This window comes from Octopus bimaculoides, chromosome 19, assembly GCF_046866305.1.
Source record: "Octopus bimaculoides isolate indiv1 chromosome 19, ASM4686630v1, whole genome shotgun sequence".
Classification (NCBI taxonomy): Eukaryota; Metazoa; Mollusca; class Cephalopoda; order Octopoda; family Octopodidae; genus Octopus; species Octopus bimaculoides.
This window is the reverse complement of record NC_142946.1, coordinates 37,203,934-37,217,343: the sequence shown is the minus strand read 5'-3', so window position 1 is coordinate 37,217,343 and position 13,410 is coordinate 37,203,934. Positions and strand designations below refer to the sequence as shown.

The window sequence follows — 13,410 nt, the reverse complement described above, 5'->3', positions numbered from 1 at the left end:
ACCGCACTCATGGTACAACTTAAATGAAATGATCTGGTTTGATGTTGAGGAACTGTCTGCATCAATAGTTTTCTGCTTGAGCTCTACAGAGACACTTAGCATCCAAAAACATAGTACCCGGATTGTGCAAGCTAAGCTCAATATCTATTAAGTAAATAAACCTTTCAAAATCTTGGGGTTTTCGAGAAAATTCAATTTTTTTATGAAAGGAATCATTAGTTGTGAAGAATTTGGGAACCACTGCTCTGCATGATTATTCAGTATGCTAAATGCAACAGTAATTTCCATCTAGAATCACCACACACAAAGAAAGGCAGAATATATCGAATGACTTGATTCCCAATGCTCTGCACCTTGAATAATAACATAGGATGGCCATGATTGGAATGTCCTTGGTCATAGTCCTGATTAGGGTTAACTTGTGGAAAAAGCATTTACTTATAGTTTTAAGTCTATGACGAAATCTCTAAAAGATCATTCAAATTGGTAAAAATAGCATCCAATTATCTCATGTTACATGCTACTATCTTTAAAAAAACAGAAGGACATTGATAATGCAGTTGTACATACAGGATGCTTGAAAGAAACAAAATATAATAAAGCAGGAATGCTTTTGCTTACAGGTCTGCTAAAAGGTTAACCCTGAAGTCAAACAAAAAAAATAAGAATAATGTTTGCTTCAAACTGAAAATGAAATCTTAATACAGAAGCTCCTGCACAATAGTGTTCACTATCACAATCAGCCAACCTATGATGTCTCAGCTGTTGTCTTATGTTGGTCAGCTATAATTCGCATTGTGGTATCTGAAAGAGTTCAGTTGGGAAAGTGGTAGACTGAAAAACTAAAGGCTTGAGATTCAAACCAAAATTTCTGTATTCAGTGCCCGATACTCTTTTTGCAATTTCTTCAAGTTGATCCTGTCCCCACTCAATTCTATTATTGTTCCTTGAATGCCCACTTTAACACCTCACCGCTATTTTATTTTTGTCCAGCTCCACTCATGTTACTCTTGTCCCCTCTTCTCCTACTTGTGGTATTAGCATGAGAAAAGCAGCCAGTGCATGCTGGGATGTAAAGTGGATGCCATTATGACGGATGTCCAGCCATAGACACCATGCTAAAATAGATATAGGTGCACAATTCATTTTCCACACCTGATGGATCCTGCCAAATCATCCTACTCGTGCCAGTATGGATAGTTTATGTTAATCGAGGAGGACGATGATGAAGATGTCAAACAAAACACTTCATCGACTTTAGTTACATCTCGTTATGTTCTAAATTCCAATCCAACCAGGATGGACTTTGTCCTTTATCCTTGTGAGGATAATACAGTAAGTTTCATTCAAGTACTTGGGTCAGTTCCAAAAGTACCACTTAAATACTAATGATCAATAATATAAAATACTGAAAATTAATAAAATAAATAATTGTCAAATACTGGGTTAAGGCATGGCTCTGGTTTTGCCTGGAATCAATATACAAACTTAGCAAGAGAAAAATATTTGCATATTACAAAAATTTTTAAAAAAAAGAAATGCATAGAATAGAGCTGATAGCTTTGCTTGAGGTGAAATTAGTTTACACGTACTGTTCGGCGATATTCAGTATAGGGATCCTTGGGAACTGTCCCAGGTTTAGGAATTTTCTCACCATTGTTGTACAGGAAATTATATGTAAATGGATCACAGTCAACTATCTTGAAGACTTTGCTGTAAAAGTTCACAACTGACCCAACATTGAAGTCTTCCAGAGTATAAAGCTCCTTATCATGAGGCTGTGGTTTAGGAATACGATGTCGTTGTATGATTGTTCCTGGGAATATAAAATTTCAATTATCAATATTGAGTGTTATATAAAACACACAATATACATATGGATATATAAAGTAAATCTTTTACAGGGTGCAACAAAAATAAAAATAAAAATTCCCATATTCATCAGTCTCGATAAACGTTTTAATAGAAAATTCACAGTATATACCAATCCAAACTATACAGGTAATTGAATAAAAAGCAATAAACTTTACCTAAATGAAGATGCCATTACCTTTTGCCTATCTTTACCAATATTACAACAGTTGCAGTGTAAAATATGAGATATGTTTCTGTCACTCTCTTCATTATGATTTGATTTATACTTAGAATGCATCATAAGAATACACGACTACTGGTACTTCATTTTATGATCAGGTCAATGGAACACCCCATTCAAACTGTAGGCCACAGAAACACCCCATTCAAACTGTAGGCCTCCAAGTAGCATCAGTAGATTGACAAAGGTATGCTGAAACTTCATGTAGCAGGTAGATTGAAAACATCTGATTTATTTTATCAAAGGATAAAAGAAGAATCTGGACTTGGAGGATAATAAGCCCTAACTAAATATAGCTTGCATTTTCCCCAACTCTCAAATAACTCTAACAATCCAGCCAGATGGAAAATGACTGTGCCCGTGGTGTTTGCAGTTGCTCCTAAATTAGTAAGGTGAATGTTGTTATGTTTCCACTGAAACAGCTGAAAGTTGACAACAACATGACAAGTACAGCAAAGAGAGAATGTTAGAGAGATTACATTCTGAGGAGGATAGACTAGGAATGGAAAACACAACATGACACAAAGCAGAGTTATTATCCCTTAGTTTAGAAATAAAGGTTTATATTTCAAATAAAGCGTGGAACTTTGTAAACATATCCAGAGAAAAGACATCTGATGATGAGTGGAGTTGAAGTATAATGTTGTAAATATTAAATATATTGTCCACTTGACCACTTATATGGATACAATGTTGAATGTGGTCCAAGATTAACTAAATTTCTGAAAATAGATAGGAAAGCAACAATTGGCTGGAATGCTTTCAAGAATAAGTTTACTTTATGCAGTTCACTGATCGTGAATTAAGCAACATTTATTTGCTCAAATCTCAAATGTATTTACCTTGATCAAGACCACTATTCTTTTGCTTTGTCTCCACTACTTGGATGGTACCATCTTCGAGGTAAAAGTAAATTCTACAATTATGGATACGGAAACGTTCCCGGTTACTTTCAGTGATAGATTCTTGGTAAAAGGCCTTAAATAAAAGAACATTTCTGTCAAAAGTAATCCAGTTAGGTATTGGGGTTCCATTCTGTTTTGTGACTAACAATGCTGTGATTGACTGTTCTTGGTCAGGACGAGGTTCTCCACCAATTCCTGGTTTTGTGTATCCAACCTGCTGTGTGATTTCATTACAGACATCAAAATGATGGGATTTGTGGAATTTATTCTTACCAATCTGCAAAGATAATATTAAAATGAAACTTTAAAAAAAAACAAAAAAAACTTGACCATAGCAACAAAAACAAAAAGAAGCCAATTACATATGTTTATGCATATATGAAGTAAACCATTGATGTAATAGAACAGTATCTTTTAATGGGCTGAACTAGTATCTCTTAATGGCATGGATTGATATCTTAAAGAGGTGAAGAAGTATCTGTTAATGGCATAGAATAGTATCTAACAGAGTGAACCAGTATTTTTTAATGTGTGCATGTGTGTGAGATTGTTTGAAATATATAACTGAACATCTCTTGTATATTTTTCAATAAGGTGGGAACATGTCTGGTTTCACTACGTTTTTTGTTTTTGTTTTTTTTTTAATTTAAAAAGAAAGACATGCATTTCATTAGAGAAATGAAGTTGTTGGTGTTGCAGAGAACCCCTTTCATGAAGACAGGACAAGAATTCACCAGCCAGAAAAATGACAGCAGGGCCATTGAAGCCAGGGGCAAAGGCTGCCTTGGGCCACTGAAGCCAGGGGCAAAGGCTGCCTTGGGCCACTGAAGCCAGGGGCAAAGGCTGCCTTGGGCCACTGAAGCCAGGGGCAAAGGCTGCCTTGGGCCACTGAAGCCAGGGGCAAAGGCTGCCTTGGGCCACTGAAGCCAGGGGCAAAGGCTGCCTTGGGCCACTGAAGCCAGGGGCAAAGGCTGCCTTGGGCCACTGAAGCCAGGGGCAAAGGCTGCCTTGGGCCACTGAAGCCAGGGGCAAAGGCTGCCTTGGGCCACTGAAGCCAGGGGCAAAGGCTGCCTTGGGCCACTGAAGCCAGGGGCAAAGGCTGCCTTGGGCCACTGAAGCCAGGGGCAAAGGCTGCCTTGGGCCACTGAAGCCAGGGGCAAAGGCTGCCTTGGGCCACTGAAGCCAGGGGCAAAGGCTGCCTTGGGCCACTGAAGCCAGGGGCAAAGGCTGCCTTGGGCCACTGAAGCCAGGGGCAAAGGCTGCCTTGGGCCACTGAAGCCAGGGGCAAAGGCTGCCTTGGGCCACTGAAGCCAGGGGCAAAGGCTGCCTTGGGCCACTGAAGCCAGGGGCAAAGGCTGCCTTGGGCCACTGAAGCCAGGGGCAAAGGCTGCCTTGGGCCACTGAAGCCAGGGGCAAAGGCTGCCTTGGGCCACTGAAGCCAGGGGCAAAGGCTGCCTTGGGCCACTGAAGCCAGGGGCAAAGGCTGCCTTGGGCCACTGAAGCCAGGGGCAAAGGCTGCCTTGGGCCACTGAAGCCAGGGGCAAAGGCTGCCTTGGGCCACTGAAGCCAGGGGCAAAGGCTGCCTTGGGCCACTGAAGCCAGGGGCAAAGGCTGCCTTGGGCCACTGAAGCCAGGGGCAAAGGCTGCCTAATCTGATGGGTAAGATGGTTTGTTGCCATCAGTTTCATCAAACTGTATGTTGCATATTTCTTCAGGATCCTGTTGGATACAGACATCAAGATCTATGAGAAAAGATGCATGGCTGTAGCAAAGGACTCTGCAGAGGCATTGTGAAGCTTTCCTTACCAAGAATAGTGGGTAAGCATCACTAGTGAAGCTAGAGTGTGTGCGTTGATCACATTCAGGTTGCTCATCAAAGTTCCAAGTTGGCAAAGCCTACAAGTGAAGGTGGAACAAATGTCAGGTGAGAAGACTGGCAAGCCAAGGACAAAGATATTTCCTTTTGTGGTCACTTGTACCTGGTGAAGTAATGAATGCATGTGAGAGAGAGGTCATGAAGGCATCTGCATCACAGTTGATGTTCATGACCTACAAATTGGAGAAGTTGATCTCAAGATTGATTCTCACCAGAGTGTGAGATTGTAGCAGCAACATTCTCTACTGGCCCATCTATGGTCACATTGTCCAGGTACCATTCGCTGAACGGAGTCCTGAATTCCAAGCAATGCTGTTTACTCTAAGAGCAAAGTGGAGTAGGCCAATAGATTACACTGTTAAATGTCAGTTGAATATAGTATGTCCTCATGTGCAGTGCAAAGCATGCTCAGAGACCCATATAACAGGTAAACCGGATAGTAATCAGAGGGGAACATCTGAGGCAGCCCTTGAGCAGGTTTTTCATATTAAACCCATGTTCTTTATTTTACATTAGATGTGTTGCATTGTGTGTTGTTTTTTTTTTTTTTGTATAACGTCCATAGAATAGCTTTGAATGTAAAAATTATTTTATCAGTGATCTGGAGCACGAAATTAAACAGCCCTCTCCCCACCCCCGTTCGCGAGCGCGCATTTTTTCTTCATATTCGTTCTCAGCAAGATGTTTTACACCTATTAGACTATTTTTTTTTTCTTGTCACCGGGTCAAACGCTATAGTTTGACCAAAAGAGCAACCAAATTTCTTTCAAAAAGAGCCATCGTAATGTTTCCCCCACCCCACGCCTTTTTGTTTTTTTAAATGATATATTGAATAAAGTAGTCTATGATACACTATTTAAAAAAAAAGAAAGAAAGAAAATAGCGTCATTACCGCTTGAATGTTTTTGATCGAAGCTCTGCTCCTCGAGCTTACCTAGGGCTAAACAACAACACTTAGTTCTAATAAATCTTCATACAAAAATTCCATTCCTTAAGAGCAAATACTGTATTGAAAGATATTTATAACAATACTAGCAGAGATACCCGGCGTTGCCCGTGTTACATGCAATTGAAGGATGAGACTTTTCTCTTATATTTCCTGTAAGGAACTGGAATTGATATGATTCGAATTTCATCAAAATTGCACATGAGGGTTCTTTCCCTCTTTACACACCCTAACAAAAATCTAATCATGAGACATGTATCCCATACTATTAATCTTTATGCACATATTCCAAAATTTCAATCTTCTGGAACCTGTAAAAAGGATTTTGCTCCTGAAAAATGGAGCTCATGGAGCTCTAAAATGTGGGAATGAAGGCCCCTATTGGGGGTGGGGGTGTTAACGTCAACCAGAGAAGTTGAATTGTGGGGAATGTTTTTAACTTTGGTCTTATAGTATACCTGTATATATGTGAGAGTATAGTTTCACATTAATAGTTTCAGTATGAAATTGAAAGTATTAAAGTGAAGGTATATGAAATTACAGTAGCGACATGTTTCACTTTTGAAATGTAATACTGAAATAGTGGAATAGTTTCAGTGTGAAAGTGAAAGTATCTGACATTACAGTAGAGAGATGTTATTGTTTCACTTTTGACACATAATACTGAAATAGTGGAGGAGATATGATATTGGTGTGGGCTCGAACTATGCAAGAAGTTGAAAATTGTTTTGGCCTAAGACGCTACATGGACCCTAAGTAAGGCATGTGTTAATTTCAAATGACATTGGTTGTGTAGTTCTCGAGTTTTATGGATTCACACAGACACATATTCTCATCTTTATATATCTGATATTTATGCGCATATTCAAAAATTCTAGTGTTATGGACCGTGTAAAAAGGATTTTGCTCATGAAGAATGGAGCTCTTGGAGCTGAAAAATGTAGAAGTTAAGGCCCCTATTGGGGGTGGGGGTGTTAATATCAAGCAGAGAAGTTGAATTGTTGGGAATGTTTTTGACTTGGGTGTAATATGTATTGTTTGAATTTCTTTGAAATAGGAAATATATGTATGTTCACTGGGTTTGTAAAAGAGAGTAAAGCTACAGGAAACCAAAAGACGAATGATCACGATAATCAGTCGGCTACCCGAGCGTAGTCGTTATTACTCCCTAATGTAGGATTCCTCACCATACAGGTGACAGGGACAGCTGTAAGATGCATTACGGATCTATAGCAACTGGAAGGGCATGACCCAATTGAAATAAGAACGTGTGACGTTTGGAGTAAAGGGAAATGAAAGTGTCGCCTCTGGAGTTTGCAAATGACCACTATACCGATAGGTAACTGCAGAAAAAATTTACAATCAATAAATGTCTTAGAACAACCAGTCACTCATCCGGGAAGGCCTTGAAATCAATGTTACCAACTGGGGAGTATGTGTGACCCAGTGATAATAAAAAGTGGAGGCAAAGATGCGTCTCATTTTCTTGACAATCTATGCACCACATTGCAGAAATCACAATGTAAGTATATCTGAAAAGAAAGTCTTACACTGTTGTACCGTTGAATTACAAATAATGCTCATCTGTTATGTTCGGGTGACCTTATAGGTTCCAATAGTACAACTGTATTCGTCTTTGCTTAAGAAAAATGACTAAATTGTGGGTGTGAAGTCCCCATGAAGGGAACTTTGTGACTTCTAAGAAGAAATTTTAGAAATATTACTTTATTTGTGTGTAATCTGTATGATTAAAATTTCATCAACATCAAAAGTATATGAATTTTCATGGTGGTTATGGCCGTTATGCATTGAATATAATTTCTAAATTTCATAAAGATCCATTCAGTACTTTTTACGTAGTTTTGGATAAAAAAAACAAATGACTAATGTGTGCGTTTGTGTGTGTGTGAGTGTATATATGTATAGATATCTGTATGCATGTATATATGTGTACATATTACATGTACATCTATATATAGATCTACACATATGTATACATATACATGTATGCATATAGATCTATATCTCTATATATATCTATACATATACGTGTACATATACGTGTGGAGTGGAGTGAAAGCATTTGAAGAGGCCAGGATGATGCAAGCAGGGCTCAAGAGACATTTAAGGAAAAAGGTGAAGACTGAGAAGGTGAATGACAAGGGCCTTTTTGTGTGCACAGTCTGTGACAGACCATGTCTGTCCTTGGCTGGCCTCAAATCTCACCTGCGAACCCATGGAAAACAAACCTCACCCAGCTATTCTGATTATATATCTGTGCACACGTTTGAATGTGGTGTGTGCCAGAGGGTTTGCAAATCCAATGGGGGTCTTAAAAGACATGTTAGGATCCACAATGAGCAGAACTTACTTGCAGGTATTGGTAGTGCAAATCAGAGGTGCAATCTGTGTGGGTGTTTTTTCAAAACACTGTCTGGTTTAAAAAGCCACATCAGACGCCATGAAAGGGCTAAGGTGTAGGTGCAGGAGGTGGTCAAACTCTGTTTAAGGAGTAGACAACCACCATATGTATACATATACATCTCTCTCTTTGAAACCATTAAAGTGAAAGTATCTGTCATTATAGTATCGAAATGTGATTGTTTCAGTTAGTGGAATAGTTTCATTTTTAAAGTGAAAGTATTTGACATGAGTGTTTTCGTTTCACTTTTGACACGTAATACTTAAATAGTGGAGGAGATATTATGTTGCTGTGGGCTCGAACTATGCAAGAAGTTAAACATTTTTTTGACTAAAACACAACCGGGACCCTAAGTAAGGCACGTGTAAAATTTGAATGAAATTGGTTGTGTAGTTCTCGAGTTTTAGGGAAACACACACACACATACACACAGACAGACAGACAGACAGACACACATTCTCATTTTTATATATATAGATAACACAAACTTTTTAATTCAAACAAAACACTTGCTTATTTCTAAACAGGATTCTCATTAGCCGTCGCATTGCTATTTTATAACGAACAGTAATTAGTGGCAATTAATTCTACTACTTACGTTTGAATTAAATGAGTTACCAGGTAAGAAAGGTAGAGCCATTGCTTTTCTGAATTGTTTTCCTCTTCTTTTTCTGTTTTCTTTTTCTTCCTATTTCAGTTACTTGTTATTTTTAGTTGTGATTCTTTATTTAATTACACGGGCGCTCGTGCGTGTGCGAGCGCGAGCGTAGAGAGGGAGGGATAGATAGATAGATAGATAGATAGATAGATAGATAGATAGATAGATAGGTAGGTAGATAGATAGGTAGATAGATAGATCTTACGGTGATTTGTTTTTATTTTCGTGCTGATCTTCTCGCTTATAAATCGATATTAAATCAAAGAAACATTAATCACAGTTATAAAAACCTTATACTTGCAATCTTCTTACTGTATCACCTGCTGGTTACCATAGACACAAACAACACACCTTGACGACCTACATAATTACTACTATTACTTCAAATACGACGACGACGACGACGACGACTACATGGGAGAGTGTCTCAAAGTGGTCACTTAACCTGCTAGAAATAGCTGCTAAACATATCTTCAATCATAACTTACCATCCTAAAAACTAGAACTCGTGACAAAATTGTAATCCTACAAAAGAACAGATTGTCACCGATAGATTGCTTTTAGTAATAGGCCTGCTCTGGTAGGGCTAACTTTGACCTAAACCAAATGAAGGTAGTAAATTCGTTAAATTTTTAGATTAGTACCTGCACGATTAGGAGGTGAGGCTACTTGATTACACGTAAAAAATCTTTTTTTTTCTTTTCTTTTTTCTGGTGAAAATGTTGCGGGTGTTAATCTGAAAATTAACCTTTTTTTTTTACCTATGCTTTAGATAACAGAGATTCCGGATATGCAAGAAACCACGTTTTAAAAGTTTTAAATTCAATAAGCATATAGATATGTGTATAAAGAGATAGATAGATAGGTCTTCTTTTTTTTTTTAATATGTGCTTGAGATGGAACAGATCCGCCTTTGTTTCCACCACCCCCATCACCCGAAAACACTACATATAGTACCACTGCACACATTCTAACTCTACAAGAATACCAACCCCAAAACATACATTTTCAGAAAACTCTTGTAGTCTTGCAATACGCCCAAGGGACATAACTCTTAACTTAGCCCTTGCTCGGTTCATTTCGTTGTCGCTTTCACTGCATTCACAAACCCGATGAGTCTTTTCATTTCCAACAATAGAGAACAATCGCTATATTTTCTTCAATAACCGCCATCTCTGAAGAGCACAGGGTTACATAATCGGACTGTTACACCCCGTTGAACCCTTCATGCGAAAGCAATAGGCAAGATCGGCCGTAATGGATATATAATACTGTACACTTCAATTAACACATACATACATACATGTAAGAACGACCGTGCGAACCCAAAAGGAGAAATGGTGACGAATGGAAAAACAGGACTCCTTTTATTTAAACGCGTCACACGGTCGAACACAAAAATTATATCAAAGATGATATACATATATGTTATACTTCGATAACATAGTGATTTCGTAAATTGCCAGTAATGAAGACGATAGAACACAACCGTATGAGATGAATAACAGTAATATTTATTGTGTCATTAAAATGTATGTCTGTGTGTGAGTGTGAATGCGACATAATAAAACACAGGCCGTCGTATAAAGAAAAGAGTGTGTGTAAGTGATACATGTATGTGTATGCGTGATATACAGCAGATAGAAAGAGTCAGTAACACGTGTAAGCATTTGCCGGTTTGTTGAGTACACAATAGGAAGAGTCTGTATGTAAGACGTTGAGGCGTGTGTGTGGCAGTGCGATCACTCGTTGTGATGTTAGGGCTTCCATGCCGGGCCGGGTTCTTGTATACAGTTGTTCGTCGCAGGCTAGGTTCTTGTCTGTTATTTATCGTGGTGAAGATGAATCACCAAACAAAATCGAAGAGAGATGTGCCGCGGTAGTTTGGTTAGTTGGTGTACGTAGAAATCATGTTGATGATATTGGCGACGTCGGTGGCGAATCTTGTAGTTCGTAGTGTCGTGTTGACTGGCGGCGATACTGCTGGTAGTAGTCGCAGAGTCGTGTTGATGTATATATATGTAGAAGGTTGAAAAGGAACACACACACACACACACATATATATATATATATATATATATATATATATATATATATATATATATATATATATATATATATATATATATATATATATATAAAACAAATAATAAATGAGTATATGCATATATACGTACAGGAATGTGCATACCTACGTCTACCTGTATATATAGGTGCATATCTGGGTACAGGACATTGCAAACAAGACGTAGACAAGAAAATAATAATCACCAGAGTACAGAAAACACACAAGCCACATAGAGAACATTTTCCTTCATCAGCTACCCCCGTTTTAACACCGGCGTTTCGAAGTTGGGCAGGACGCATCGTTAAAACGGCTCTTCCCATGGACCGCAAATTAAATTTGTATACACAAATTAAACCTGTGCCATGGAGGAATGTAGTGGCGGACAAAAAACAAGACAGGAAAACAAACGGAAAAGGCTATGCGGCCAGACGTGAAAAATTATGTGTATATGAACGCTGTGAGGCACGAACTGAAAGTAGGGACGAAGTAAGTTCGCGTGTTTGCTCGGCGATAGCCAAGGAAGAAAAGGATTAGTGACCGGAAGCATGTGACCAGGTAAGGAAGAGAGAGAGAGAGAGAGAGAGAGAGAGAGAGAGTGGTAGAGGGAGAAGCAAAGGGAGGAAGTAGAAGAATAGGTGAGCAACGAGAGAAAGAGAGGAAGAGAGGAATATAGTAGTAACAGAAGGAAGAACGAGAGGGGAAAGAGAGAGATATAGTAGTAACAGAAGAAAGAACGAGAGGGGAAAGAGAGAGATATAGTAGTAACAGAAAGAAGAACGAGAGGGGTAAAGAGAGATACGTAGTAGTAATAGAGGAAGAACGAGAGGGGGAATATAACGGCCGTAGGTTTTAATTGACTTTCACTTTTCATGATTTTTAGTTGACCTTTACCTTCGTGACATCTCGTATTACGAAACTATATATTCTCCCTCGAAACATGTATCTACACATATATGCACGGTTTTCATATTATATATTCGTTCACATACATCCAAGACTTATAAATCACAGCAAGCACGATTTCGTTTCTAGGATGTAAAGTACTAACAACTGAAATGTTTATCTTCTTCAAAAAACTTTTATTACCCCTTAGCTCATAATCGAAAAAAAAAAAACAGTTGTACTATATACGGAGTATTGTCATCATTAAAAATTTCCACATATACATACATACACACACACACACACACATATATATATATATATATATATATATATATATATATATATATATATACCGTCTATATATATATATATATATATATATATATATACCGTCTATATATATATATATATATATATATATATACCGTCTATATATATATATATATATATATATATATACCGTCTATATATATATATATATATATATATATATACCGTCTATATATATATATATATATATATATATATACCGTCTATATATATATATATATATATATACCGTCTATATATATATATATATATATATACCGTCTATATATATATATATATATATATATATATATATATATATATATATATATATATGTATATATATATATATATATATATGTATATATATATATATATATATATATATATATGTATATATATATATATATATATATATATATATATATATATATATATATGTATATATATATATATATATATATGTATATATATATATATATATATATATGTATATATATATATATATATATATATATGTATATATATATATATATATATATATGTATATATATATATGTATATATATATATATATATATATATGTATATATATATATATATATATGTATATATATATATATATATATGTATATATATATATGTATATATATATATATATACTGTTGTGTCTGGGGAGAATCATTATCTTTTAGTGCCTTATAATTTAACACACTCACCGAACTATTGAAAAGGTTAAGACGCAACGAAAATTTTAGAAAAATAAATAAGTAAATGAATGGAAATTTTACCGGTGTGTGTTAAATTATAAAGCACTATATAGAATAACTCTCCCTAGACACAACAGAATATGCTTCAACACACGGGCCGACCATAGCCTTGTGAGTGGATTTGGTAGACGGAAACTGAAAGAAGCCCGTCGTATATATGTATGTATATGTTTGTGTGTCTGTGTTTGTCCTCCAACATCGCTTGACAACCGATCCTGGTGTGTTTACGTCCCCGTAACTTAACGGTTCGTCAAAACAGACCGATAGAATAAGTACTAGGCTTCCAAAGAATAAGTCCTGGGGGTCGATTTGCTCGACTAAAGGCAGCGCTCCAGCATGGCCACAGTCAAATGACTGAAACAAGTAAAAGAGTATATATATATATGTGTGTGTGTGTGTGTGCGTGCGTAATGGTATCGATATGTTTAAGTCAGAGATTACCAATTGTAACGATAATTGTTAGTTTGTAGCGATGTG

The 13,410-nt window shown here is 37.0% G+C and overlaps 1 protein-coding gene across 1 annotated transcript in view; it reads right to left on the bottom strand.

Annotated features, from left to right (window-relative positions):
* LOC106871294 (EF-hand domain-containing family member C2) overlaps positions 1-9,258 on the bottom strand; it is a 38,328-nt gene extending 29,070 nt beyond the window's left edge. The window contains exons 1-3 of the mRNA XM_089337494.1: positions 8,843-9,258; positions 2,938-3,277; positions 1,593-1,816 (exon numbers count right to left, since the gene is read on the bottom strand). Of these exons, the coding sequence (XP_089193620.1) occupies positions 1,593-1,816; positions 2,938-3,277; positions 8,843-8,884 (606 nt within the window). The 5' untranslated portion in view covers positions 8,885-9,258. The remainder of the gene's footprint in view (positions 1-1,592; positions 1,817-2,937; positions 3,278-8,842) is intronic.
* Positions 9,259-13,410: the final 4,152 nt, after the last annotated feature.